The 27,057-nt window shown below is 41.0% G+C and overlaps 1 protein-coding gene and 3 pseudogenes across 2 annotated transcripts in view; 3 read left to right on the plus strand and 1 right to left on the minus strand.

Moving 5' to 3' along the window:
• The window catches only part of SPECC1 (sperm antigen with calponin homology and coiled-coil domains 1), a 258,571-nt gene that overhangs the window by 186,385 nt on the left and 45,129 nt on the right, over positions 1 to 27,057 (minus strand). For both annotated transcript variants that reach the window (XM_037166251.2, XM_037166265.2), the window contains exon 3: positions 25,459 to 25,594. In XM_037166251.2, the coding sequence (XP_037022146.2) occupies positions 25,459 to 25,594 (136 nt within the window). The remainder of the gene's footprint in view (positions 1 to 25,458; positions 25,595 to 27,057) is intronic.
• On the plus strand, positions 629 to 5,281 carry LOC119049834 (tRNA N(3)-methylcytidine methyltransferase METTL2A-like; annotated as a pseudogene).
• LOC119064745 (uncharacterized) lies at positions 3,517 to 3,607 on the plus strand (annotated as a pseudogene).
• On the plus strand, positions 26,003 to 26,958 carry LOC119064660 (proteasome subunit alpha type-1-like; annotated as a pseudogene).

Below are 27,057 nucleotides of genomic sequence, written 5' to 3' on the forward strand. Positions count from 1 at the left end.
CGTAATAGGTCATCCAAAATTCCTGAAACGTCATATTCATTAGTAGTATATTTAATTACTGATCAGAACATTGCAAACGAATAGTGCGTCCTCATTTGTATTCTTGCCCTAGGTCTTGTAAATGTCAGGCATGTGCCTGCTTCCTACAGCCCACTCTCTTCTCTTAGGATACAACGGCATTCCTGAAGATAACAACAAAAAACTCTTTATAATGATCTGAGTCCAGAATGTAATCCTATTTTACATAGAAACACAAAACCACTTTTTACACAATTATACACTGAATTTACAGGGAATGCAACTAACATGTGAATCAAATCAAGGAAGACAGCACTTTCTCTGGCTCAGAAATTTACCCTGAGCTTTCGGCAATGCTGGAAGTCACAGGTATTAACAATGTCCCCCACCAGTCCAGCATTTGAACCCCAGCACTGGGTCCCTTATGTAGCATTTATCTTTTCTACAAGCATCTGTATTCTAGGGCAGTCAATCTCCAGCATTCATGCAATAAAACATGTTAATTTTATTAGAACTTGTTTTCCTTTTATTTCACTTCTATGTGTACAAGTAGGGTATTAAGTTGATTTTTTTCTTTCTTCTTGACTGCATTTCACTCAGAAAGCTAAGCATGGGGAAGTTACTGAGGCCAGCTAACATTAAGAGCAACCAGCTGAAAGCAGCAAAAGCCACAGCCGTGCTAATAGCAAAAGCAGTCATGCAACCAGAAAGGGAGAGTAACGCCATCTTCAGGTATCCACCAAAACAACAACAAAATAAAGAAGATGGCAAAACTTACCTCAAGGCTTTTGTGCCCTCCATTCTCATGCTGGCCAATGCAAAATTTTTTCCTTCTTCCTTTAATTGGACATAATAGATATGCCCTGATGTTCCCCAGTGGAATCCTCTACCATGAAATCCCTTTCAGTGTCCAGTTCTGGACATAGACTTCCCTCTGTGGATGGTCCTAGAAACATCACTAGGTCTACATGGAAAGTGAGGGCTGTTCATAAAAGGGGAACCATCTGAAGAACCTGGCAAGTGTTCATGCATGAAGCAAGGTTATCAGAAGAAACAGGAAATTTTAACCATCTCTAATCTGTATCCTCAATGAAATTCAGGGAGATTTTATAGCTATGAAGTCAGAGCAAGAAGGCACAAAGAAGAACCAATTTGAGATCAGAGAAATTAGACTAAAGTGGAAATAAAAAAGGCAAAGCAAAGCACATTAGATGAGAAACTTTAAAAAAAATCAGAGAATGAATGAAAAGTAATAAAAAAAATATGAGATGTGGTGCAAGACATACCCAGGAGACCAAATATATACATACTTGAATTTCCTGAAGGAGACTCCAAAATAAAGAGAAGAGCAATAATCAAAGTAATAAAAGAATGTGTAGGGACTTCCAGCCAAGATGGAGGCGTAGGTGGAAATATTGTGCCTCCTCGAACAATCAAGTTTAAAGACAACAAAGTTTTAGTAAAAAAAAACGCAATGAAAACACAGAAAATTGAACTATATGGAAGTCCGACAACAAACCATTCAGCCAGACTGGTAAGAGAGGCGGAGCCAGCAACTGGCAGAGCAGGGTTGCGCAGGAAAACTCAGCCAGGCCGACCCAGGTGCTCCAGTGGCGGTTGGCGGATCCCAGGCGTGGGGTTGTAACAGGCAGACCCAGTGAGGGCGCAAGGTGGCAGGCTGACCGAGGTCACACATTTGAGCACAGATAAGTCAGGTGAAGGAGCGAGCAGTGAGATGGACCGCACAGGCCCCGGCAGCAGGAAGCAGCAGAAGAGACTGCCGTTGCCCCTCTTTGACCCCACCTCCACATACAGCCTCACAGCCCAGCGACTGAGTTGCCCCACCCTGGTGAACACCTAGAGCTCTGCTGCTCATACGTAACAGGGCAAACAGACCAAATCATCATAGCTCAAGAAGAACTCAAAGCCCCAGAGCCAATAACTCTAAGCAATCAAGAAATGGCCAACCTATCAGATGCACAGTTCAAAACACTGGTGATCAAGATGCTCGCAGAACTGGTTGATTTTAGTCACGAATTAGAGGAACAAATGAATGCTAAACTAATTAAAATGAAGGGAAATGCACAGGAAACCAACAGTGATGGAAAGAAAACTGGGACTCAAATCAAAGGAGTGGACCAGAAGGAGGAAAAAAATGACCAAACAGAAAAGGATGAAGAAACAAGAATTCAAAAAAATGAGGAGAGGCTTAGGAACCTTCAGGACATCTTTCAACGTTCCAACATCCAAATTATAGGAGTACCAGAAGGGGAAGAGGAACAGCCACCAGTGGAAAACTTATTTGAACAAATAATAAAGGAGAACTTCCTCAATCTGGCAAAGGCAATAGACTTCCAGGAAATCCAGGAAGCTCAGACAGTCCCAAAGAAGTTGGACCCAAGAAGGAACACACCAAGGCACATCATCATTATATTAGCCAAGATTAAAATGAAGGAGAGAATCCTAGAAGCAGCAAGAGATAAGGGGACAGTCACCTACAAAGGAGTTCCCATCAGACTGTCAGCGGACTTCTCAAAAGAGACCTTACAGGCAAGAAGGGGCTGGAAAGAAGTATTCCCAGTCATGAAATCCAAAGATCTACATCCAAGATTGCTCTATCCAGCAAATCTTTCATTTAGAATGGAAGGGCAGATAAAGTGCTTCTCAGATAAGGTCAAGTTCAAGGAGTTCATCATCACCTAGCCCTTATTATATGAAATGTTAAAGGGACTTATCTAAGAAAAAGATAAAAAATATGAACAAAGACAGCAAACTCACAGTTATTAACAACCACACCTAAAATAAAAGCAAACTAAGAGAACAGCTAGATCAGGAGTGGAACCATAGAAATGATCTCATGGAGGGTTAGCAACAGGGGAGTGGGAGGAAGAGAATCGGGGGAGAAGGTACAGAGAATAAGTAGCATAGATGGTAGGTAGAAAATAGGGGGGAGGGCAAGAATAGTATGGGAAATATAGAATCTAAAGAACTTGAGACACATGGACATAAACTAAAGGGGGGAATGGTGGTGGAGGGGGTGTTCAGGGGGGAGGGGAATGAAGGGGGAAATAGGACAACTGTAATGGAATAATCAATAAAATATATTTTTTAAAAGAATGTGTAGGGTGCATTTAATAAATCCATCACCAATGCTAATAACAGCTCTGAGAAAACAGGAAGAGAAGAGTTGGATATCAAACAACATCTCAGTCAACTCTGCATTTTATTTAATGGCGAAACACCAAAAGCACAGTAAAATGAGAACAAGGGCATCGCTAGCATTTAACACAGCTCAGGTGACCATCACAATACAGTGCAGAGCGCACCACAAATAAAAGGTACAGTTCCCAGAACGCAAGAGACAAAAAGCATTGCTATCTGCAGCTGCTATAACTGTCCACTTGGTAAACATGTGAGAATCAGCTGAAAACCATTAGTACCAGTAAGGCAATGAGTCAGTTACAAATTAAATATTTCAAAATATTTAATTAAAAATGAGTGCTCACTTTAGCAGCATATATACTAAAACTGGAATGACACAGAGATTAGCAGAGATGAAATGCACATTCATGAAACATTCCATATTTTTAAAAAATGCAATGACTAAGGAATTCCACACAACACCAAATAAAAGTATACAATCTAGGCATAAATTCAACAAATAAAAAGAAGCAGGAGGAGGAAGAAGAAAGCAAAGATTAGGGAAAGACAAAAAGAAGACAGAGAGCCCTGGAAAGACAGCCAGGTTTCTGGATGGCAAGAACGCAAAAATGTCAGTATTCTTGGGGAGGTGCAGGGAGTGCTCCCAGCTCTCTGACCACAGCCTCCCTGGAAAGGACTTCGATCCTTGAAGCCCAAACCAGCTGTGCACCTTGTGCCTTTACATCAAGTCAGAGAAAAGCCTGGCACCACTCCAAATGCCAGACTGGCTGACCGCTCACTGCTGGCAAGTACAGGGCCATGAAACCACTGGATGCATCATTAAGCTAAGAATCCAGGACTTTACTAACATGAGTACCAAGTTCAAAAGCTCCTCACACCAGGGTTACGTCAGACACCACCAAAAATTAAAACTCATTCCTGGCCCATCACTAATGACGGAATGAAGAAAATGTGGTACTGAAGGGGTGCCCCCTGAGGCCAGTGGGAAGAGACGGCAGTTTGGGATCCAGTTCCTGAGCAAGCCAGCACATCTCCACCACGATGCCTGGGACAATGTGGGGCAGGCAGGAGAGCAGGCTGCTGTGGCAGAGAGGAGAGAGGCCAGAGAACAGTGCCCAGTGGGTGTGTCTGGAGAAGAAAGTGAAAGAAAAGTGGGTCCCAGGACACTAAGTGTCTTGCCCAGAGCTGCTGCTGAGATTGATGCCCACAAATATTAGAATGACTCCTATAAAATCCATGAAAATGTGTTTTTCAAGGACAGATATTGGCTTTGCACTGCTTTCACAGAGTTGGCACCCAGGCCAAACCAGAACCCCTGGGCAGATTTGCTCTCAGAGGACCAGAGGAGGGGAGTGCCTGAACACAGAAGCAGTGAGGCTGGCCCTGGTTTAATAACAGAGGGAACAGTACAAGAGTTCTTCCAGCAACCTCTTCATGTGGGAGAGGCTGTAACTCAGAAACTCAATCTGAGGAATCTGTGCTCATGAGGTTCCTGGGTCCTCAGCCACCTACCAGATACTCAAGGTCAGCTGTATTGTGGGAAACAGTCTTTCCAATTTTACAAACCGACAACAGTACAACTGGGCCAGACAAATTCAGCATTTGATCCCTCTCAGTGTTTTGGCTTTGTTTACATTTTCTGTGATAAAGATAAGGGCTGCCCAATCCCCAAAGATAGTCTTGATATCCTCTTCCTCATGCTATTTAGTTCTTCCAGCAGTTACTCCAGACAAGATACGGAAGGCTATCAATAGGCTGAGCAGGCTTCTGTACCCTAGAGGGTGATACTTCTAAATGATGACTGCAAGGACATGGCTCAGCTTTGGTTTTCAAAAGGTCAAGTCCCTCTGAAAATGCCTGTATGAGAGGTGACAGCCCCAGGGTTCAATTCTTCACACAACATGAACTGGAAACACTTTTCATGACTGCTGGACTGGGAAGGGTTCAGAACATGGTGCATTGCCCATTGCAAGTGAATCGAAGGAAACAGCTGACAATGTACCAAGTTTGGATTTGGTGCAAATATCACAAAACTCTTCTGTCCAACACTGGCCACTCATTGGCTTGTAGAAAAGAACATCCACAAATGGTGTTTTGTTGATGTTGGACAGCTCAAGGTTTAAAACAAACTGGAGCCTTGGACCTAGAAAAAATTACTTTTTATGAATATTCTAACAATCACGCTGGCTGGTGTGGCTCAGTGGATTGAGCAGCGGCCTGCAATCAAAGGGTCTTTGGTTTGATTCCCAATTAGAGCACATGACTGGGTTTTGGGCCAGGTCCCCAGTAGGAGGCACTCGAGAGGCAACTACATATTGATGTTACTCTCCCTCTTTTTCTCCCTTCCTTCCCCTCTGTCTAAAAATAAATAAATAAAATCTTAGGAGGGGGAAAAAAGATTCAGCCAATCATGCTTCACATTTGTGAAACCTTTTAATACATACTTTTCTCCAGTTTTCTTTGAGATCTCAAAGAATCATTCTTGCCATTTGTACTATCTTCATAACTGAAGTATTCATAGGAATTAGGAAATTTAAAGGTAACAAGAATTTATTTCCATGTGAAAGTATCATATACAATAAAGTGTCATTTGACTATAAGTTTCATTAAATTACTTGGGACTTCAAATACCTGGTTCCAAGGTGTTTTAAGGGCTTTCCCCCTTCTGAGTGACCTGTGTCTTATTTGCAAAATTGTCTTATTTTTCATTGTGCCCTTCAATGTTTGACACAGAATGAATTGGTAGAACTCCATTTTGGACACATTGCGTCACCTCTGAATGTGATCCTCAACAGTGTACTATGTTTTATGTTCTGCTTTTTATCACTTATCTCTTTCACATGCTTCTTTCTTATGGCCCATAAGTTATGTGATATATTCTTTTTTCTTTTCTTTAAAGATTTTATTTACTTATTTTTAGATAGAGGGGAAGGGAGAGAGAAAGGGAAGGAGAGAAGCATCGAATGGCTGCCTCTCACAGGTCCCCAGCTGGGGACCTGGCCTGCAACCCAGGCATGTGCCCTGACCAGTAATCAAACTGGTGACCCCTGGTCCACAGGCTAGCACTTGATCCACTGAGCCACACCAGTCGGGGGGCTATATGATGAATTCTTAATTTTACCAAATAAAAATTCCAATTCCTTATTCTTAAAGAAAGAGAGAAAATGTGGTATTTGCATGCAATAAAATATTATTCAGCCTTAAAAAAAAAGAATTTCTACACATGATACATCATGGGTGAACCTTGAGGACATTATGCCCAGTGAGTAAGCCAATCACAGAAGGGCAAATACTGTGTGACTGCCCATATATGAAGTCCCAAAACTAGTCACAATCTTCTCCGTATAGAAGCAGAGTAGAATGGTGGTGATCAGGGTCTAGGGAAAGGGGGATAAGAGGAGTTGCTGTCTGGTGAGTCTAGGGTTTCTGTCACATGAGATGAAAAAGTTCTAGAGACCTGGCATACAACAGTGTGTCTATGGTTGACAATGCTGTATTGTATGCTTGAAAATTTATTATGAGAGTAATCTCATATATGTTTAAAAGTTTGTTAAGAAGGTAGGTCTCATGTTAAGTACTCATACCACAATAAAAACAATGCATTAAATGTAGAAAAAATAGAAAGTAAAAATACTGAATCTGAAGTGTTATTTTTATCACAAAATGTATTCATCAGTAAATTATCCATGTAGGGGTTCCACTCCAGATGGTGAAATATGTAAATGCTGTGCGCTCCTTCTCCCACAACTACATAAAAATTACAACTAAATGATAGAACAATAAATGTGGAGAACCATCTAAAGACCAGCTGAACAGAAGTCCTGTAACTAAGGATATAAAGAAGAAGCCACATGGAGACCGATAGGAGGGGCAAAGACATGAACCTGAGGGTCCCACACATAGGTGTGTTTGTTGAGAACTGGAGGGATATCAGCTGTAGAGGATCCACTAAGAAGCCAGGCATTGCAGCCCCACACCAGGACCCCAGCCTGGAGCACTAGGGCCAGGAAGGGGGGCCTCGAAAACATCTGGCTGTGTAAATCAGCAGAAATTCTGTCCATCCTTAGCATCAATTTCACCCACTGAGGTGCTCAAAGTCATCAAGGCTCAACTACAACAGGAAGGCACACCTACCCACACAGGGGACACCCCTGCAGCACCTGGCTCAGGTGATCAAGGAGACTATGTCCTACTTGCAAGACTGGGAGACATAGCAGATCTACTAATACATAGAAATAAACATAGAGACTCAGCCAAAATGAGGAGACAAAAATACATGTCCTAGAGAAAGAACAGGAGAACTCTCCAGAAAAAGAACTAAACAAAATGGAGGCAAGCAATCTACCGGATACAGAGTTCAGAACATGGTTATGAGGATGCTCAAGGAACTTAGAACATCAAGAGACAGCAAACATAAAAAAGGACATAGAAACCATAAAAAAGAACCAGGCAAAAATGAACACTACAATAATTCAAATGAGGAATATACTCAATGGAATCAACAGCATATTAGGTGAAGCAGAGGATCAAATCAGAGAATTGAAGACAAAGTAGCAAACAACACCCAATCAAACAGCAAAAAGAAAAAAGAATAAATAAAAAAGGACAGTTTAAGGAACCTCTGGGACAACAATAAGAATTACAACATTCACATCATAGGGGTAACAGAAGAAGAAGAGAGAGAACAAGGGATGAGAATCTGTTTGGAGAAATAACGACTAAAAACTTCCCTAACCTGGTCAAGGAATTGTAAGTTCAGAACTGCAGAGAGGCCCGCACTAAGATACATCATAATTAAAATGCCAAAGGGTAAGACAAAGAGAGAATATTAAAAGCAGCAAGAGAAAGGCATTTAGTTACCTATAAGGGAGCTAGCTCCCTTAAGACTGTCAGCTGATTTCTCAACAGAAACACTTCAGGCTAGAAGAGATTGGCACAAAATATTCAAAGTGATGAAAAGCAAATATTTACCACCAAGACTACTCTATCTAGCAAGGCTATAATTTAAAAATGAAGGAGCATTAACTCTTAGTTGGGTGATGTGCAGTTGGCATTGAACATTCAATTTTTTAATTTTTAGAAAACACTGGGATGACAGTGACATTCTTTTAAGCCCCATATATACTATATATAGAATCATCCAAATGAGCACATTTGTGTATCGCTGGTTTTTGTAAGATTCCTGTGTGGCTACAGGAAACTTCTCTGGCAAAGTGCTTTCTCCAAAAGAGACAGGTGTTCAACCCTCCTCCTCCGAGTACTAGTCAGATCTCTTCTCACTCAGCCCCACTGCTAATGTGAGTGGAAAGATGACCCTGTGTCTATCTCTGACCCACCCAGCAGGATCTGGCAATCCCACTGTGAGGCGTATATACCAAGTAGTTGGAGAGCAGGGACTCAGACAGCTATGCTCACACTAACGTTCACAGCAACATTATTCACAGTAGCCAGGAGGTGCAAACAACATGAATTGATGGGTGACTGGATAAACAAAACGTGGTTTATCCATACAGTGGAACACTATTCAGCCTTTAAAAGGAAGGAAATTCTGACACATGCTACAACATGGTTGAACCTTGAAGACAGTATACTAAGTGAAATAAACCAGACCCTAAAGTGCAAATATTGTATAATTTTCCAATTATATGAAAAACCTAGAATAGGCCAATTCATAGAGACAGAAAGTGAAATGATGGTTACCAGGGGCTGGGGAGAGAGAGGAATAAAGAGTTACTGTTTAATGATTACTGAATTTCAGTTTTGCAAGATGGAAAGAATTCTGGAGATGGATGGTGGTGGACGCACAACGGTGTAAATATGCTTAATGCTGCTGAGCTTTACACTTAGAAATTATTAATGTGATAATTTTTATGTTATGCATTTTATCACAAGTCCATCAAGAGGGTTTACTGGGGATGGCTGGGGTTAGAGGGAGTGGTGGGTAGAAAATGGAGATAATTGTACTTGAACAATATTTTTTTTAAAAAGAGGCAAAAAAGAGGGTTTAGAATTGTTGACTCTACCCTTTGAAATATATACCCAAAACCTGACTACTGACCCCAGCTCCATGGCTACAACCCTGTCCAGGTATTGTGTCCAGCAAGAACTGCTGATCTGGTCTCTCCACTCAGCTCATCCACTCATGACAAGCAGGGAAAGTTCTCCTTTCAAAATGAAGTTCAGTCATTTTGCTCCTGCTCTCTCATTCCCTCCTCTCCCACTGCTCTTCTCCTCTCACTTATGTGGCTGCAGCCACTCTGGTATCCTTTTGTTCTTGGATGGGTCACCCACTGGTCTACCTGGCTGACTTCCTCACCCCATCCAAGTGGTGTTCATGACATTCCATGAACGCAGGTATCTTTGTCCTGTTCACTGATGATCTCTTTGAAGGCTGGGCACATATCAGCCCCTCAAAAATAATTGTTGAATTAACAAATAACGGAAAGGAGGGTTGTTTCTAGTCTGGAAATGAAATCCTTCAAAACCTGGGCAGAAATGCTCAGCTGTGTTTCGGACAAGGCTGCCTCCTAATGGCTAGATTTCTTCATGGCTAGTTCTCTGGACCTAAGAGGAGCAGTTAATGGGGTAGACAGAAAGGGCAAGTACCTAAGCCCAAGGGACCACCCTATTCCTTAAAAATCTATACCTATCAGGTAAGGGGAGATATACACAAAGGATAACTTAGAGAGAAAAGGAGGAGGAAGAACCTATCTGGCTATAATGCAGATATGTTGATAATAATGATAAAAACAACCAGAGGAGTGGATGTTGAATGTGGAAACATGAAGTGGGCATGGGAGACAGAAAGCCAAACTCATGTAAACTTTATGAAGCCAAGTTTCCTGGTGTGAATACCACATTCCACTTAAGGCTGTGAATGAGGAGAGGTGACAGACAAAGGCCAGCAGGGTAGCGGACAGGGTTTCAGCTAGGGCAGCAGTTGCTCCTTCACTCCTTTGCCCCTGCTGTGTTTCTGCTCTTGCGGAACTAAAACTTCAGCAAAGCCCCAGGTGATGGTGTAAAGTCTGGACACCAGAACCTAGAAACAATCTGGAAAAGACTTCCAGAAAATTCATGCATCTTATTTGAGCAGTTTCCACACCCCATGGGTTACATGGTGAATTAGCACTATATGCAAGTGCGAGGGCCCATATAATTACTATTACTAAAAAACTGAGAATTTCCTGCTAGTACTAGGTTTGACAACCCTCCCTAAGGACAGATCAATCCCTAGGAAAGTGCGCAATACAAGCTGATTGCAGGTTTAACTATGGTGAGGTTAAAAACCACAATACTGTATTACAATTTCATGAGAAGATCCTTCTAAAAATTAATACAATTGAAAGAAAGCACAGATAATAACATATACTATGTATTACAGCAAACTTGTCACAGAATTAAAAGTTCAAAAACTAAGACTTGAGGGACAGTCTTAAACCATAAAGAGAATTCTGTCCCCTAAGAGTCTATATATAATTTATAATTACATCTTCCTTTTAAGAGGAAATCAACTATATATTGCTAGCATTTTTCTTATTTTCTTTAATTTTATTCTTTTTCTTTACAGCTGAATCTTCAGAGATTGAATGTAAGTCTAGTGAGCAACCAATGGGGGGCTCTTTATAACACACAAAATCATTTCTTTCACTTCCCTATTTTTCATGCAAGTAATATAAAGGAAAATGTGACCCAATATTAAAATGAACACCTAACACTACTGCACAATTACAGAAGTGGTGGCACCTACTACAGAGTAGCACAAGCTGATGGCTGAGTAGCATTCCATTGTATGTATCTATCACATCTTTTCATCAAACACTCTCTCGAAGGCCATTCAGTTGTTCCCATGTCTTGGCTACCACGAATGATGCTGCAATGAACATAGGGGTGCATATATCTTTACAAATAAATATCTTTAAATTTTGGGGGTAAATACCCTGAAGAGGGGGTGCTGGGGTATACCATAATTCTATACTTACTTTTTAAGGAGCCTCCATAATGTTTTGCATAGTGGCTGTACCCGTTTACCTTCCCCCCCCCCAGGAGTGAATGAGGGTTACTTTTTCTCCACATTCTCTCCAATCCTTATGACTTGTCTTGTTGATAATGGCTATTCTAACAGGTGTGAGATGGTATTCCATTGTAGTTTTGATTTGCATTTCCCTCATAGCTAGTAAAGTTGAGCATCTTTTCATATATCTGTTGGCCATTTGTATGTCTTCTTAGGGGAAGTGTCTATTCAGAACCTCTGCCCATTGTTTAAATTGGATTTTTGTTGTTGTTGAGTTGTATGAATTCTTTATTATCAGATATTAACATATTATTGGAAATGTTGTTTGCATATATCTTCTGCCACTCAGCAGGTTGCATTTTTGTTTTGGTGATGGTTTCTTTTGCTGTGCAGAATCTTTTTACTTTGATGAGTCCCATTCATTTATTTTTGCTTTTACTTCCCTTGCCTTTGAGGTCAAATTCATAAAATCCTCTCAAAGGGGGAGGGTTTAATGGAACAAGTATAAAGGACACATGGACAAAAACAAGGGGGGGTGGAAACGGGAGGGAGGTGGAGAAAGCTGGGTGGGTGGGCAGGGATGGGAGTAAAAGGCAGAAAACTCTACTTGAACAACAATTAAAATTCAAAAAAAGAAACAAAAAAAGATAGTCCGCATATAAGTGAAATCATTAAAAAATCCTTTCAAAGATCAAGGTCCATAAGTTTATTATCTATGTTTTCTTCTATGTAACTTATTATTTTAAGTATATTTTATTGATTATGCTATTACAGTTGTCCCAGTTTTTTCCCCTTTGTCCCCCTCTGCCCAGTTTCCCCTTTCCCTCCTGCGACCACTCCCCGACCATAGTTCACGTCCATGGGTTGTGCATGTGAATTCTTTGGCTTCTCCATTGCCTATACTGTTCTTAACCTCCCCCTGTCTATTCTGCCCCTACCAATTATGCTTCTAAATCCCTATACCTTTTCCCCCATTCTCTCCCTTCTTCCTCCCAGCTGATAACCCTCCACATAATCTCGTTTCTGTTCTAGTGGTTTGTTAAGTTGCTTTTTTTTTTAGGTTCAATTGTTGATAGTTGTAAGTTTGCTGTCACTTTACTGTTCACAGTTTTGATCTTCTTCTTTTTCTTAAATAAGTCCCTTTAACATGTCATGTAGTACTGGCCTGATAATGATGAACTTCTTTAGCTTTACCTTGTCCAGGAAGCGCTTTATCTGCCCTTCCATTCTAAATGATAACTTTGCTGGATAGAGTAATCTTGGTTGTAGGTCCTTGTTTTTCATCACTTTGTGTACTTCTTGCCAGTCTCTTCTTGCCTGCAAAGTTTCTTTTGAGAAATCAGCTGATGGTCTTATGGGAACTCCTTTCTAGCTAACTCTCTGCCTTTCTCTTGCTGCTTTTTAAATTCTCTCTTTATCTTTAAATTTTGGCATTTTAATTATGATGTGTCTTGGTTTGGACCTGTTTGGATCCAACTTGTTTGGGATTCTCTGTGCTTCCTGCACTTGTATGTCTATTTCCTTTGACAAATTAGGGAAGTTTTCTCTTATTATTTTTTCAAATAATGTTTCAACTTCTTGCTCTTCCTCTTCTCCTTCTGGCATCCCTATAATTTGGATGTTAGAAGCCCTTTTGGAGATGTCCCAGAATCTTCTCAAACTCTCATTATTTTGAATTCTTGTTTCTTCATTTTGTTCTGGTTGAATGTTTATTTTTTCCTTATGTTCCAAATCGTTGATTTGAATCCTGACTTCTTTCCCTTCACTGTTGATTTCCTGTGGATTTTTCTTTATTTCTCTTAGTAGAGCCTTAATTTCTTCCCTTATACTTTTGCCATATTCAGTGAGATCTTTGAGCCTTCTGACCACGAGTGTTTTGAACTCCATGTCTAGTAGGTTGGCTATCTCTGCATCATTTAGTTCTTTTCCTGGGGCTCTGCTCAGTTCCTTTATTTGGGCTATATTTGTCTCCTGATTTTGGCAGCCTCCCGTTTCTGTGTACTAGTTAGAGCCACTTTGATTCCATTTTAGGTCACCTGTTAAATTGTATTGGGTGGAGCCTTGGGTATTCACCAGGGCGGGGATACCATGGCTCTATGTGTGTGTGAGGGATCAAAGAGGGGACAATGCTGCTGCTGGATGACTTCTGGGGGCTTGCCTGGCCTTCACTCCATTTTCATTCACTTCACCTACTTCTCCTATGTGACTGGCGCTACTCCAGCTGCTGTCCCAGTTGTGGTTCCTAGGGTGGGCGGGTTTGCATCCATTCAGGGTTTTCCTGAGAAAATCACGATTTCTTCTGTTGCCACAACAGCCACTGGGTTTACAGCCAGAAGTTATGCAGCTTTCTTTTTCCCTGTCGCTGGAGCCCTGGGCTGTGCAGTCTGGCCTGGGGCTGGACTCACCCACTCACAAGGTGTCTCCTTGATTTTTATCCACCATACACAAATGTGGAGCTGCCCATTGTGCCAGCTGCCTTGCCATCTCTCCAACATGGGCTCACTGCTGCTACACCGAACCTCTCCACCCCAACTCCCAGTCTCTGCCCCTCTTACCCATCCGGATGAATTTAAATAGCTTCTTTAAGTCCTTGGTTGTCAGACTTCTGTACAGTTCTGGGTGTTTCTCAATTTTAAGTTAGTTGTGTTCCTTCTCATGGTTGTGCAGTGAGGTGAGGCATGTCTAACTATGTGTCCATCTTATGTAACTTATTGTTTCAGATCTTGTATTTAGGTTTTTTATCTCCTTTCAATTAATTTTTGCATATGGGGACGAACAGCAGTCTAATTTCATTCTTTTGCATGTGGCTTTCCAATTTTCCCAGGATCATTTTTTAAAAAAGAACTTCTTTCACCATTGTGTGTTTTTGTCTCCTTTTTTGAAAATAATTTGCCCATATAAGTGTGGTTTTATTTCTGGGCTCTCAATTGTGTTCCATTGGTGTCAGTGTGTTTTTCTACCAATGCCATGCTTTTTTATTATTATGGATTTGTAGTATAATTTAAGTCAGAGAGGGTGATATCTCTGGCCTTTTTCTTTTTTCTCAGGATTGCTTTGGCTATTAGGGATATTTTGTGGTTCCATACAAATCTAAAGATTTTTTGTTCTATTTCTTTAAAGTAAAAAATGTCATTGGGATTTTGATGGGGATTGCATTAAAACCGTACATTGCTTTGGGTAATGTGGCCATTTTAACTATGTTGATTCTTCCAATCCATGGACACAGAATATCTTCATTTCGTTGTGTCTTCTTCAATTTTCATTAATAATGTCTTTTGATTTTCAGTGTATAGGTTCCTTGTTAAGTTTATTCCTAGGTTGTTTTTGTTTTGTTGCAATGGCAAAAGGAATTTTTTAAATTTCTTTTTCTGAAATTTCATTGTTAGTATATAGGAACGCAGTGGATTTTTGTACATTGACTTTGTATCTTGCAATTTTACTATATTGTTTCTAATAGTTTTTTTGATGGAGTCTTTAGGGTTTTCTATATAAAGAATCATATCATCTTCAAAAAGCAACAATTTTGTCTCTTCATTCCTAATTTGGATGTCTTTTATTTCTTTCTCTTGCCTGACTGATGTGGCTAGGATTTCCAGTACTATGTTGAACAACAGTGGTGAGATTGGGCATCCTTGTCTTGTTCCTGATCTTAAAGGAAAAGCTTCAGTTTTTCTCCATTTAGTATGTTATTAGATGAGGGTTTGTCATATATGGCCTGTATTATGTTGAGGTACTTTCCTTCAATACCCATTTTTGAGTGTTTTAATCATAAGTGTATGTTATATCTTGTCAGATGTTTCTTCTGTATTTATTGATATGACCATATGATTTTTACCCTTTGTTTTGTTAATGTGGTGTATCACATTGATCAATTTGCATATATTGAACCATCCATGTACCCCTGGAATGAACCCTACTTGACTATGATATATTTTCTGTTTAATGTATTATTGTATTAGAATTGCTAATATTTTTGTTTAGGGTATTTATATCTGTAGTCATCAGAGACACTGTAGTTCTCTTTTTGTGTTATTTTTGCCAGATTTTGTTATCAAGGTAATGTTGACCTCATAAAATATGTTAAAAAGTACTGCCTCTTCTTTAATTTTTTGGGAAGAGTTTGGGAAAGATAGGTATTAAATCTTCTTTGAATACTTAAGAGAATTCACTAGAAGTCATCTGGTCCTGGACTTTGACTTTATTGTAAGTTTTGGATAGTTGTTTCAATTTCCTTACTGTTTATCAGTCTATTTAGATTTTCCAGTTCTTCATGATTCAGTCTAGGAAGGTTATATATTTCTAAGAACTTGTCCAATTCTTCTAGGTTATTGAATTTGGTGGCACATAGTCATATTCTAGTATGATCCTTTGTATTTCTGTTATGTCTGTGATTATTTTTCCTCTTTCATTTCTGCTTTTGTTTATATGAGTCTTTTCTGTTTTTTTTTCCTTAGTGAATCTAGCAGGGGTTTGTCAAATTTATTAGTCTTTTCAAAGAATCAGCTTTTTGTTGCATTAATTTTTCTATTGTCTTTTTGGTCTCTATGGTATTCAATTCTGCTCTGATTTACTATTTTCTTCTCCTGCTGGCTTTGGATTGAGTTTTTTTTTTTTTTTTTTTTAGAGTTCTTTAAGGTGTCATGTTAGGTTGTTTATTTGGGATTTTTCTTGTTTCTTGAGATCAGCCTATAATGATATAAACATCCCTCTTATTACTGTTTTTGCTGAATCCAGAAAGCTTTCATAGGTCATGTTGTCATTCTCATTAGTCTTCATGTATCTTTTGATTTCTTCTTTTATTTCTTCTTTGACCCAATATTCTAAAGTAGCATGTTGTTTAATCTCCACATATTTGTTGTTTTTCTCCCTTTTTTTTTTTTTTTGGCAGTTGATTTCCAATTTCAAAGCATTGTGGTTGGAGAATATGCTTGGTATGATTTAAATCTTCTTAAACTTATTGAGACTTGTTTTGTGTCCCAGAATATGGTCTACCACTGGAAATGTTCATGTGCACTGGGTAAGAATGCATAAGCTGGTGATCTGGAATGAAAGGCTCTGTAAATGTCAATTATGTTCATTTGGTCTAATGTGTCATTTAAGGCTGATTAGTTCCTTATTGATATTCTGTTTAGATGATCTATCCATAACTCTCAATGGGAGTATTTAGGTCCCTTACTATAATTGTGGTTTTTTTCCTTTAGTTTTGGTAGTAGTTGCATTATATATTTTAGTGCTCCCTGATTGGGTGCATATATATTAAGAACTGTTATGTCTTCTTGATGTATTATCCCCTTTATCATTATAAAATGTCCACCTTCACCTCTTATTACCTTTTTTGTCTTGGAATTTATTTTGTCAGATATAAGTATGGCTACACCTACTCTTTTCTGGATGCCATTTGCTTGGAGAATCATTTTCCACCCCTTCGCTTTAAGTATCTATCTGTTCTTGCAGCTGAGATGTGTCTCCTGAAAGCAGTATGTGACTGGTTTTGTGTTTTGATTCAGTCTGCTACTCTGTCCCTTTCAGTTGCTGAGTTCAGTCCATTTACATTTAGGGTGATTATTGATGTATGAGGACTTCCTATTGTCAACTTCTCTTGTGTTTTCTGGTAGCTCTGTGTCTTCGTTATTATGTTCCTTTGTTTTTCTGTGTTTTTAATTTGGTGGTATCCTATGATTTTCCCCCTTTCTTCTTTTGTGATATTATGTGTCTCAGTTATGGATTTTTTGATGTGTGGTTAGGTTTATGCAAAAGAAAGTTTTGTATATACAGTAGCTTTTTTTCCCCTGAATGTATCTTATATCCATTCCTCTTTGCAAATTTAGACCTTTATCCTTTCCCTTTTATGTTTCCATCACCAAGTATCCCTGTGTATGCTAAATTTGTTTCTGAATGGCAATAGCTCTTTTCTTCTCTTTTTAAAAATGTTCTTACCTACTTTATCCTTTATGCTATATTTAAGCATATAATACCCTATTCTAAATAAGGACTGGTATATCCAGCTTCTGTCATCTTACTCACAATTTTTTTGTCCTTCTGTCTTTTGTTTCAGTTATAATAGGTCCTTCAATATTTCATTTAATGGAGATCTTGTGCTCCTAAATTTCCTCAGCCTTTACCTGTCTGAAAAAGTCTTTATTTCTTTTTCATATCTAAAAGGTGACTTTGCTGGACATATTATTTTTGGCTGGTAATTTCTCTCTTTCAGTAGTTTGAATATATAATTCCTAGCTTGTAGGGTTTCTGCTGAAAAATTCTAATAATAATCTATGGGGTTTCCTTCATCTTTTTCCTAGGTGGTTTGAGAATTCTTTGTCATTAATTTTTGAAAGCTTTAATATAATGTGCCTTTAGAGATGGCCTTTTTAGATTTGAATAATTAGGTGTTCTGGTTGCTTCTTGGATTAAAGGACCTAGCTCTTTCCATAGGTTTGGAAAGTTCTCATCACAATTTGTTTGAATCAGTTTTCTAATGCTTTTCCCCTCTCTTCTTCTGGTAGACCCATTATTCTTATATTGCTCTTTCTGATGGAGTCAGAGAATTCTTGTAAAGTTATTTCATTTTTTAAAACTCTAAAGTCTCTTCTTCTACCACATGCATCGTTTCTAGATTTCTACCTTCAATATCACTAATTCTTTCCTGCATCTCATCAGCTCTATTACCTTGGCATGCTAGTTCACTTTTTAATCATTTTTTATTGAGGTTTTCATCTCTAAAACTTCTATTTGGTTCTTTGTAAAAGTTGCACTCTCTTTGGTAAAGCACTCCTTTTGCTCATTGATTTTATTTCTGACTTCATTAAACTGTGTACATATATTTTCTTATAGCATGTAGAATTTCTTCAGAACTGCAACCTTGAATTCCCTGTCATTTAAATCACATATTTCCATGTCTTTAAGTTTATTTTCTGGAGATTTTAAATTTTCTTTCTGAGTTGCCTCATTAACTTGGTTATTGAGGGTAATTAATGGAATCCTTCTCTGCCTAGACATCTATTGAAATGAAATCTGCTTTTTAAATATACACATGTTATTTACTTAAATCATTTTTTATTTTTCAATTACAGTTGAAATACAATATTGTATTAGTTTCAAGTGTAAATCTTGTACCTATCTGACACCATAGATATTAGATTATTATTGACTACCATATTTTAGGACTATAAGACGCACCTAGGTTTTAGAGGAGGAAAATAGGAAAAAAATTTGAAGCAAAAAATGTGGTAAAATAGCCCTGGCTGGTGTAGCTTGGCGGATTGAACACGGGCCTGCAAACCAAAAGATTGAGGTTCGATTCCCAGTCAGGGCACATGCCTGGGTTGCAGGCCAATTCCCAGCAGGGGACGCATGAGAGGCAACCATACATTGATGTTTCTCTCCCTCTCTCCTTCCCTTCCCCTCTAAAGATAAATAAATAAAAATCTTTAAAAAATGAGGTAAAATACTTAATAACCTGTGACCCCGCTCCACCACCACTCCCCTCCACAGCAAGGCAGGTAAGTAACATTCAGACTATAAAATGTGCCCTCATTTTCCTTCCATATTTGAAGGGAGTCCATCTTATAGTTCGAAAAATATGGTATATCCCCTATGCTGTACCTCACATCCTTATAACTTCTGTAACAAACAAAAATTTGTACATCTTAATCCCTTCACCTTTTCTAGCCACTCCCCTATCCCTCTAACCCCCCTCCCATCTTCCAACCATGAAAATGTTCTCTGTATTTATGAGTCTGTTTTTATTATGCTAGTTCATCTATTTTGCTTTTTAGGTTCTATTGTTGATAGATATGTATTTATTTGTTGTAGACCGCTCTGCCTTGTTCTAGGAATTGTATCTTGACCCCTTGTGGCTAAGGGCAAGGGACGAACTTTGGAGGGCCAGCCACAGGAGACAAAGCTTGTCTCTGGTAGCAAATGCTGCCTCAGTTTCCTCTCCCTGCCCCCAAAGCTTGGTCAGAAGTCAATGATGGGTAAGACCCCTCATAGTGGGGGGCAACCTAAGCCAGACTCGGTCACCTTGGGAGGCCTTCATGGAAGGACTCAGGGGGCTGCAACAAAGAGCAATGGACTCTCGCCCCCTGGCTTTGACAAAGCCTGAGTCCCCAGGTTCTCTGGGAGAAGCGCTTCCTGGCTCTAATCCCCTTAAGCCTGAATACCTGATGAGGAGAGGTACAGCTCCCTGCCTTGCTAGAGCATGTCTTGGGGAAAAATCTGGCATCACAAAGACTTCCTAATAAACCTGTGAAATCTGCTCTGCTAAGAGTGCATTCATTCATATGTTAAGGGTTCAAGCAAGAAACCCTAAAACTCTGTTCCTGACAGACTCTGACTCATAGTAAACCCTCAGATTTCTTTGAAATGTTATCTACTGTTTGATCCTTGCCACCTTGTATTCCTGTATATTACAACCCAATAAAAGGCCCTGCAGGAGGGGGCTTGAGGCCTTTTTCTCCTTGGAGAAACTGGCTGCTGCTGCCCTTTTCCCCCTGAGAAACTGGCCACTGCTCACCTCTCCTCCCCAAGCAGATCACATCATGTCTCAGTCATATTCACTTTCATCTGTGGCACTCAGGGAGACTTGCGAGGAAAGTTGCCCCCACATTTACTGACATTATACTGTTCATATTTTCTGTCTTTTTCTTCTTCTTAAATAAGACCCTTTAACATTTTATGTAATACTGGTCTGGTAGTGATAAACTCCTTTAGCTTTTTCTTGTCTGAGAAACTCTCTATCTGTTCTTTGATTCCAAATGAAAGCTTTGCTCAGTAGAGCAATCTTGGTTGTTGGTCCCTGCTTTTCATCATTATGCATATTTCTTGCCAATCTTTTCTGGCCCGAAAAGTTTCTGTTAAGAAATAAGCTGATGGTCTTATGGGAGTTCCCTTGTAGGTAACTCTCTGCTTTTCTCTTGCTGCTTTTAAGATTCTTTCTTTGTCCTTAAATTAACCATTTCCATTTTAATTATGAAGTGTCTTGGTGCGGACCACTTTAAGTTCATCTTGTTTGGGACTCTGTGCTTCCTGAACTTGTATGTCTATTTTCCTTCACCAAGTTAGAGAAGTTTTCTGTCATTTTTTTTCAAATAGGTTTTCAAAATTTCTTGCTGTCTCTGGTATCCTCTGGCACCCCCATGATGCCAATATGCTTAATATTTTCCCACAGGCTCCTTATGCTATCTTCATTTTCTTGGATTCTTTTCTATTTTTGCCGTTCTGATTGGGTGTTTTCTGCTTCCTAACTCCAAATTGCTTATCTGATTCTCAACATCATCTACTCTACTGATGATTCCCTATAAATGATTCTTCATTTCAGTTGGTGTATCTGTCATTTCTGACTAGTTCTTTTTTTTGTGGTGTCCATGTCCTTTTTTATGCTGTTGAAGTTCTCACTACATTCACTAACAACCATCCTTGTGTTTTAAACTTTGCATCTAGTAGATTACTTGTCTCTATTTTGTTTATTTATTTTTCTGGAGTTTTGTTCTGTACTTTCATTGGGACATGTTCTTTGTCTACTCAATTTGGCAGCCTCCTGTGTTTCTTTCTATGTGTTAGGTAGAGCTTCTATGTTTCTCGGACTTGGTAGAGTGGCCTTATGTAGTAGATGTCCTGTGGGGTCCAGTGGCACAGCCTTCCTGATCACCCAGCTTGGGCACTCCAGATGTGCCCCACCCCATGTGGACTGTTGCAGTTAGCCTTGATTGCTGTTGGCACATCAGTGAGAGGTATTTACCCCCAGGCCAATCAGCTGCAAGAACTGGGTGTGACCACTAACCACTGTGGTGTATCAGCTGTGCAGAGGCCCAACCCACAGAGCAGGACTTACTTCAGCAGGGCTCTGGTGCTTGTTGAGTCCTCCTCTTGAGTGTGCCACTTGTGGAAGTGGTTGGGTGGTGATGCTTCAACTTGGCCTGAGGCTGTCCACTGGGTGTACTGGCTCTGTGGCCTCCTGGGAGGTGCATATCAAGGCCTGTATTCTTCCCAAGGCCAGGTGGCATAAGCTACAGAGCAGTCTGCTGATGGCTCTATTGTGCTGGGCTTGGAGGTGCCCAGGAGAGGCCCAGCTATGAACCAAGGCTGGCTGCCACTAGTGCTGGGCTGAGGTCCACTTAGTGAGGGGTATGGGGCATACTGAGGCCAAATCCTTCTGGTCTGAGAAATTTTAGAAAAGTCTAAAGTATGAGCCAAGGTAGGCCATTTGTATGGAAAAGTCACTGGAAACAGCATGGGTGAACCTACAAATTGGATGGGACAGTGTTTACTGGGAGATTCAAATATAGCACCCATCTGCCAGCTGTGTGTGGGGACGGGTCTTAGAAAAGGAACAATGGCCTCTGCCAGCACTTTTGTCTGACAGAAAGCTACACCCCACCCCTCACCCCTCTAGCTCTTGCCCTGATGGCAGACAATTCAGTTCCTCCCATATGTCCCTGGTGCCTTTTGAGCTGCTGCCTCTGTACTGGAACTCAGAGGGAATGAGTCCAAATCTGTGCACAGGCTCTTTAAGAGGAAATTCTTAGGACTCCAGAAGCCTTCATCTTTCTCAACCTCAATCCCTGCTGGTGTTTATAGCCCTAAGTTATGGGGACATCTCTTCCTGGCACTGGAACTGTGGGAGGGGGTCCTGGTGTGGGGCTGGGACCCCTCGCTCCTCAGGGGGAATCTCTGCAGCAGAGATATCCCTCCTGATTTTTATCTACTACATGTGGGCGTGGGACGGTGCCATTCCACATCTCCATCCCTTCTACCAATGTTGATGTTGCTTCTTTAATTCCCTAGTTGTAGGACTTTCATTCAGCTAGATTTCAGGCAGTTCTATGATGGTTGTTCTGTAGTTTAGTTGTAATTTTGATGTGGTTATGAGAGGATTAAAGAACCACATTTACTTGTGCTGCCATCTTAAGTGGAATTTTTTCTTTTCTTTTTATTTAAAGAGTGGCACTTCTCTATTTAGTAGTTTGATAAGAAATCTTTCTTTTGTTTTCCAGTAGGTGGCACTAAAGCACAAGCTTTTAAGTTTTTCTTGCACTACTCAGGCTTCCTGGATCTCTGCAGGATGGAAGAAAATGCTCTGTTTTCCCCTGGGAGTGGGCCAGGTCTCCTCAGTTTCAGGGCTCCACCTGTGCAGGGGATGTGGTGGGCAATGTGGCTCCAAGCTTGTGAAATCCTAGTGCTATGTGTGGGGATGGGGTAAGCTGGGAGAGGCTTGTTGTTGCATTTGTGGATTTGTTCTCCTCCCAGTAATGGCTACAGGACCTCAGCTGCTTCACCTTTGTATCTTCATCCAATCATTGCAATCAACCACGGCATGCTGCTCAGGGTAAAACGCTTCTGCCTCTCCAGTTCTCAGGGCTGCAGCTATCATGCTCTGTAGCTCAACACACACTGCTGGTACAGCTCCTTCTGGGCCTGCTGCTAGCTCTGGATGGGTGAAGGGAGACAGCAGGACTCTGGGGCTTTATTCTTCTGCCTGATCATGGCAGCCACCAGACAACCATGACTGCACCTGTACATTCCATCTCTGCCCAGGTCACGGGGTTCAGGTGCAGTGCATACCAATTCCTCCAACAGGAATGCTTAACTCACTGTGCCTCTCTGCTCCTCCCAGTATAGGCAGTGCAGACAGCCACCTAATACTTCCTTCTCCCAGGACCTGCAGTGAGTTCTGGGCTGTGTCTGTGGCACCCATCTGTGCTCTCCTCCCTCCCCACTTCCCCTGCTCCCTCTGACCTGCCCAACTTTAGATGTTTCAATGTGTGGGCCTCTCAAATGTGTTTGTGTTTTGAGCAGGGCATCTTTTTTCGGATTATTGCTGTTCAAATTTTTGTGACTTCAATGGGAGAGACCAGGGGAACTTCTCATGCTATTATTTCTCTGATGTCACTCCCCTGTTCTTTTATGTTTTAAGTTTCCCATGCTCTGAACTCAAATATAATGTTTTTCTTAATTTTATTGATTATGCCATTATAGTTGTTCTATTCCCCCTTTCATTCCCCTCTACCCTAAACCCCCTGCCCCCACCATTCCCCCCTTTAGTTTATGACCATGTGTCTCAAGTTCTTTAGATTCTGTATTTCCCATACTATTCTTGCCCCCCCATCTATTTTCTATCTACTGTCTATGCTACTTATTTTCTGTACCTTCTCCCCCCTTCTCCTTCTCCCACTTCCCTTTTGCTAACCCTCCATGAGATCTTCATTTCTATGTTTCCGCTCCTGATTTAGCTGTCCTCTTAGTTTGCTTTTGTTTTAGGTGTGGTTCTTAATAACTGTGAGTTTGCTGTCCTTTCACTGTTCATCTTTTTTATCTTCTTCTTCTTAGGTAAGTCCCTTTAACATTTCACATAATAAGGGCTTGGTGATGATGAACTCCTTGAATTTGATCTTATCCGAGAAGCACTTTATCTGTTCTTCCATTCTAAATGAAAGTTTTGCTGGATAGAGCAATCTTGGTTGTAGGTCTTTGGATTTCATGACTTGGAATACCTCTTTCCAGCCCCTCCTTGCCTGTAAGGTCTCTTCTGAAAAATCTGCTGACAGTCTGATGGGAACTCCTTTGTAGGTGACTGTCCCCTTATCACTTACTGCCTCTAGGATTCTCTCCTTCATTTTAATCTTGGCTAATGTAATAATGATGTGCCTTGGTGTGTTCCTTCTTGGGTCCAACTTCTTTGGGACTCTCTGAGCTTCTTGGATTTCCTGGAAGTCTATTTCCTTTGCCAGTTTGGGGAAATTCTCCTTTATTATTTGTTCAAATAAGTTTTCCACTGGTGGCTGTTCCTTTCCCCCTTCTGGTACCCCTATAATTTGGATGTTGGGGCATTTAAAGATGTCCTGGAGGTTCCTAAGCCTCTCCTCATTTTTTTGAATTCTTGTTTCTTCATATTTTTCTGTTTGGTCACTTTTTTCTTCCTTCTGGTCCACTCCCTTGATTTGAATCCCATTTCTTTTCCATCACTATTGGTTTCCTGTGCATTTCCCTTCATTGCAACTAGTTTAGCTTTCATGTGTTCCTCAAATTTGTGACTAAAATCAACCAGTTCTGTAAGCATCCTAATCACCAGTGTTTTGAACTGTGCATCTGAAAGTTTTGCTATTTCTTCATTGCTTAGAGTTATGGGCTCCGGGGGTTTGAGTTCTTCTTGAGCCATTTTTGGTCTGTTTGTGCCTGTTAAGTATGAGGAGAGGAGCCTTAGATGTTCACCAGGGCGGGGCCACCCAGGTCGCTGGTTTGTGACGCTGTATGTGGGGGCAGGGTCAAAGAGGGGCAATGGTGGTCCCCTCTGCTGCTTCCCGCCACTGGGGCCTGCATGGTCTGTCTGCTCACTCCTTCGCTGGTTTATCTGCGCGGGAATGTGTGACCGCAGTCAGCCTGCCGCCTTGCGTGCTCACTGGGTCTGCCCGTCGCTCACTGGGTCTGCCCGTCGCTCACTGAGTCTGCCTGTTGCAACCTCACACCTGGGATCTGCCATCCCCGCCTGTCCGCTCACCTGGGTTGGTCTGTCCAAGTTTTCCTGTGCAACCCCACTCCGCCAGTTGCTGGCTCTCCCCCTCTTACTGGTCTGGCTGAAGAATTCATTGTTGTCAGACTTCTGAATAGTTCAATTTTCTGTGTTTTGGCTGCGTTTTCTGTTACTAAAATTTTGTTGTCTTTAAACTTGGTTGTGTGAGAAAGCACAGTGTTTCCACCTATGCCTCTGTCTTGGTGGAAGTCTCTCAAATATAATGTTTAAAACACCTTTTCTCTTTCTCAAAAGGAGAGTAACACTGACGAAGTTCACAGTTCCAGTGGCCACAGCCATTTAAGCTACTCAGACTGGCCTTTATGTAACGACTATCCCACCTTCCCATAGAACAATGTGCCCCACACCTGTGAGGGACCTGCAGGGTTGGTTCCAGACTCATCCCATGAATATCACACCAAGACAGCCCCAGAACATACGCCACCTGGCCTGGATGTCACATACTCATGATAACAGAGGAACAACCACAAGGACAGAGGGAACCACAACATTCCACGTGACCTTTATTTTCTTGTCTATCTCCCCACTAGATACAAACTCCCATGGGCAGGATGTCTTTACCTAAAACAGGTCCTGGCCCAGAGTAAGTGCTCAATACACATCTGACAAGGAAGGGACCCATCCATCACTGAAGTGCTTCCACACAGCCAAGATGAATGGCCTGCCCGGGTCCCTTCAGCCTAGATTACTCCAACCAGGGCCCTTTGAACATGAGCCCTCTGACTGGGATGCCTCCTACCTGGGTGGCTCCTTAGGCGGCTCTCAGCAAGCTCAGAGATGGTTCCAGCTGTGGAAGTCTTTTTCAGTCGAACTACCCCGGAAGTGGTAGTACTTCCTGGTTTGTTGAGCATGTCCTCACTACTGGCCCTCTTGAGCTAAAAGAGAGATGGAAGAAAAAAGAGAGGATGAAGAGATGCACCTTCAGTGTGGAGAACTACAGACTATGTGAGTGACTGAGCAGTCCCGTCTGCCTGGGGGCTAGATGCAGCAATAGCTCTTGGAGGAGCATGGCCTGTGTGATCACAGACAGGTCTGAAAATGATCTTCCATCATCATTTCAAAGACTACTGTAAGTTCATGGGTGACTATTACACATCATGTCACACTTTAAATAAATAATCAATTTTTTAAAGCCCTGCTTTCCTGGAAAATTTTTTTTAGAAGAGTGGGAGCTGATGAAAAAAAGAACTTTGACATGTGCAAAAGTCAGGAAGGACATGGCAATGCACCAAAAAAATTCAAGGATAAGAGAATTAACTTAAATATATGTCTGGAGGAAGCAAATGGAAGAGGTAGAGAATACCTGAATATCCACCCTATGCTCAGCCAAGTGCTCTGTATATGATCTCACACAGACAATGTGTTCAAAGGGAAGAATGAACCGTTCTCAAGGCCAGGGAACACTGCTCATGAATGACAGCGAGCAGAACACCCTAACTCCTTTTCTGCTTTATTGTCTTTCATGAAAAGGGAGAACAAACATTTGTTGAAAGAAACTGAAGTTTAAGTGGGGGACACCCATTAAGCAACTCTGGCCTGAACAGGAGAGAGTCGGTGGGGCACTGGAGAGAGCACAGTCAGAGCCTGCAGCTCCTCAGAAAAAGTTCTCCCTGTTGACAACTGTATTGGTATCTCAACTGTGGGACTTATGCTGATGCTAGAATCTTACATAACTTTATGCACCCGGAGTGTTGGATTCCAGATTTGTATTTGACAGATCTCTTCCTGTGTCCTGTCTTTATCTCTAATTGGAAGCAAGAACTAGATACCAATGCAAAGAAAAGGCTGAAGACCACACGGTGTCACTCTGCTTATTGCTCATTATGATAATATGGGTCCCCACATTTTCCAAGTCTTCCAATCTACTAACTATTTTGACTGCAGAACTATGTCCACTAGAGCCAATGCTTGCTTGGACAGATATGTATCTGAGTCTATGGAGTACAGTTTGAATGAACTGGTTAAGCGTGGTCTCTGTGCTCTACAAGAGACACTTCCTGCAAAACAGGATCTGACTACAAAGAACGTTTCCATTGGACTTGCTGGTGAAGACCTGGAGTTTATGATGTATGATGTTGATGATGATGTGTCTTTGTTCCTGGGTCTTGAAGAAAGGCAACAGAGAGAGGCATAGCCTGCTCAACCTGCTGATGAACCTGCATAGAAGGCATTAAGTGATAATCCCCTATCTCTATGTGTATCATCCAACATGAAAGAAGAACATGGAAACCTGTCCTGAAAACAATGATCTATAGTTTGAACCAAAAGAGTCAGTGGTAGAATACTGTGTTTTAGAAATCAGGCCAGGTGTGAGTTTTTCCCAAGCAATATCACTGAA

The sequence above is a fragment of the Artibeus jamaicensis genome, unplaced genomic scaffold (genome assembly GCF_021234435.1).
Source record: "Artibeus jamaicensis isolate MK-2021 breed Jamaican fruit bat unplaced genomic scaffold, CSHL_Jam_final contig_419, whole genome shotgun sequence".
In the NCBI taxonomy this organism is placed as follows: Eukaryota; Metazoa; Chordata; class Mammalia; order Chiroptera; family Phyllostomidae; genus Artibeus; species Artibeus jamaicensis.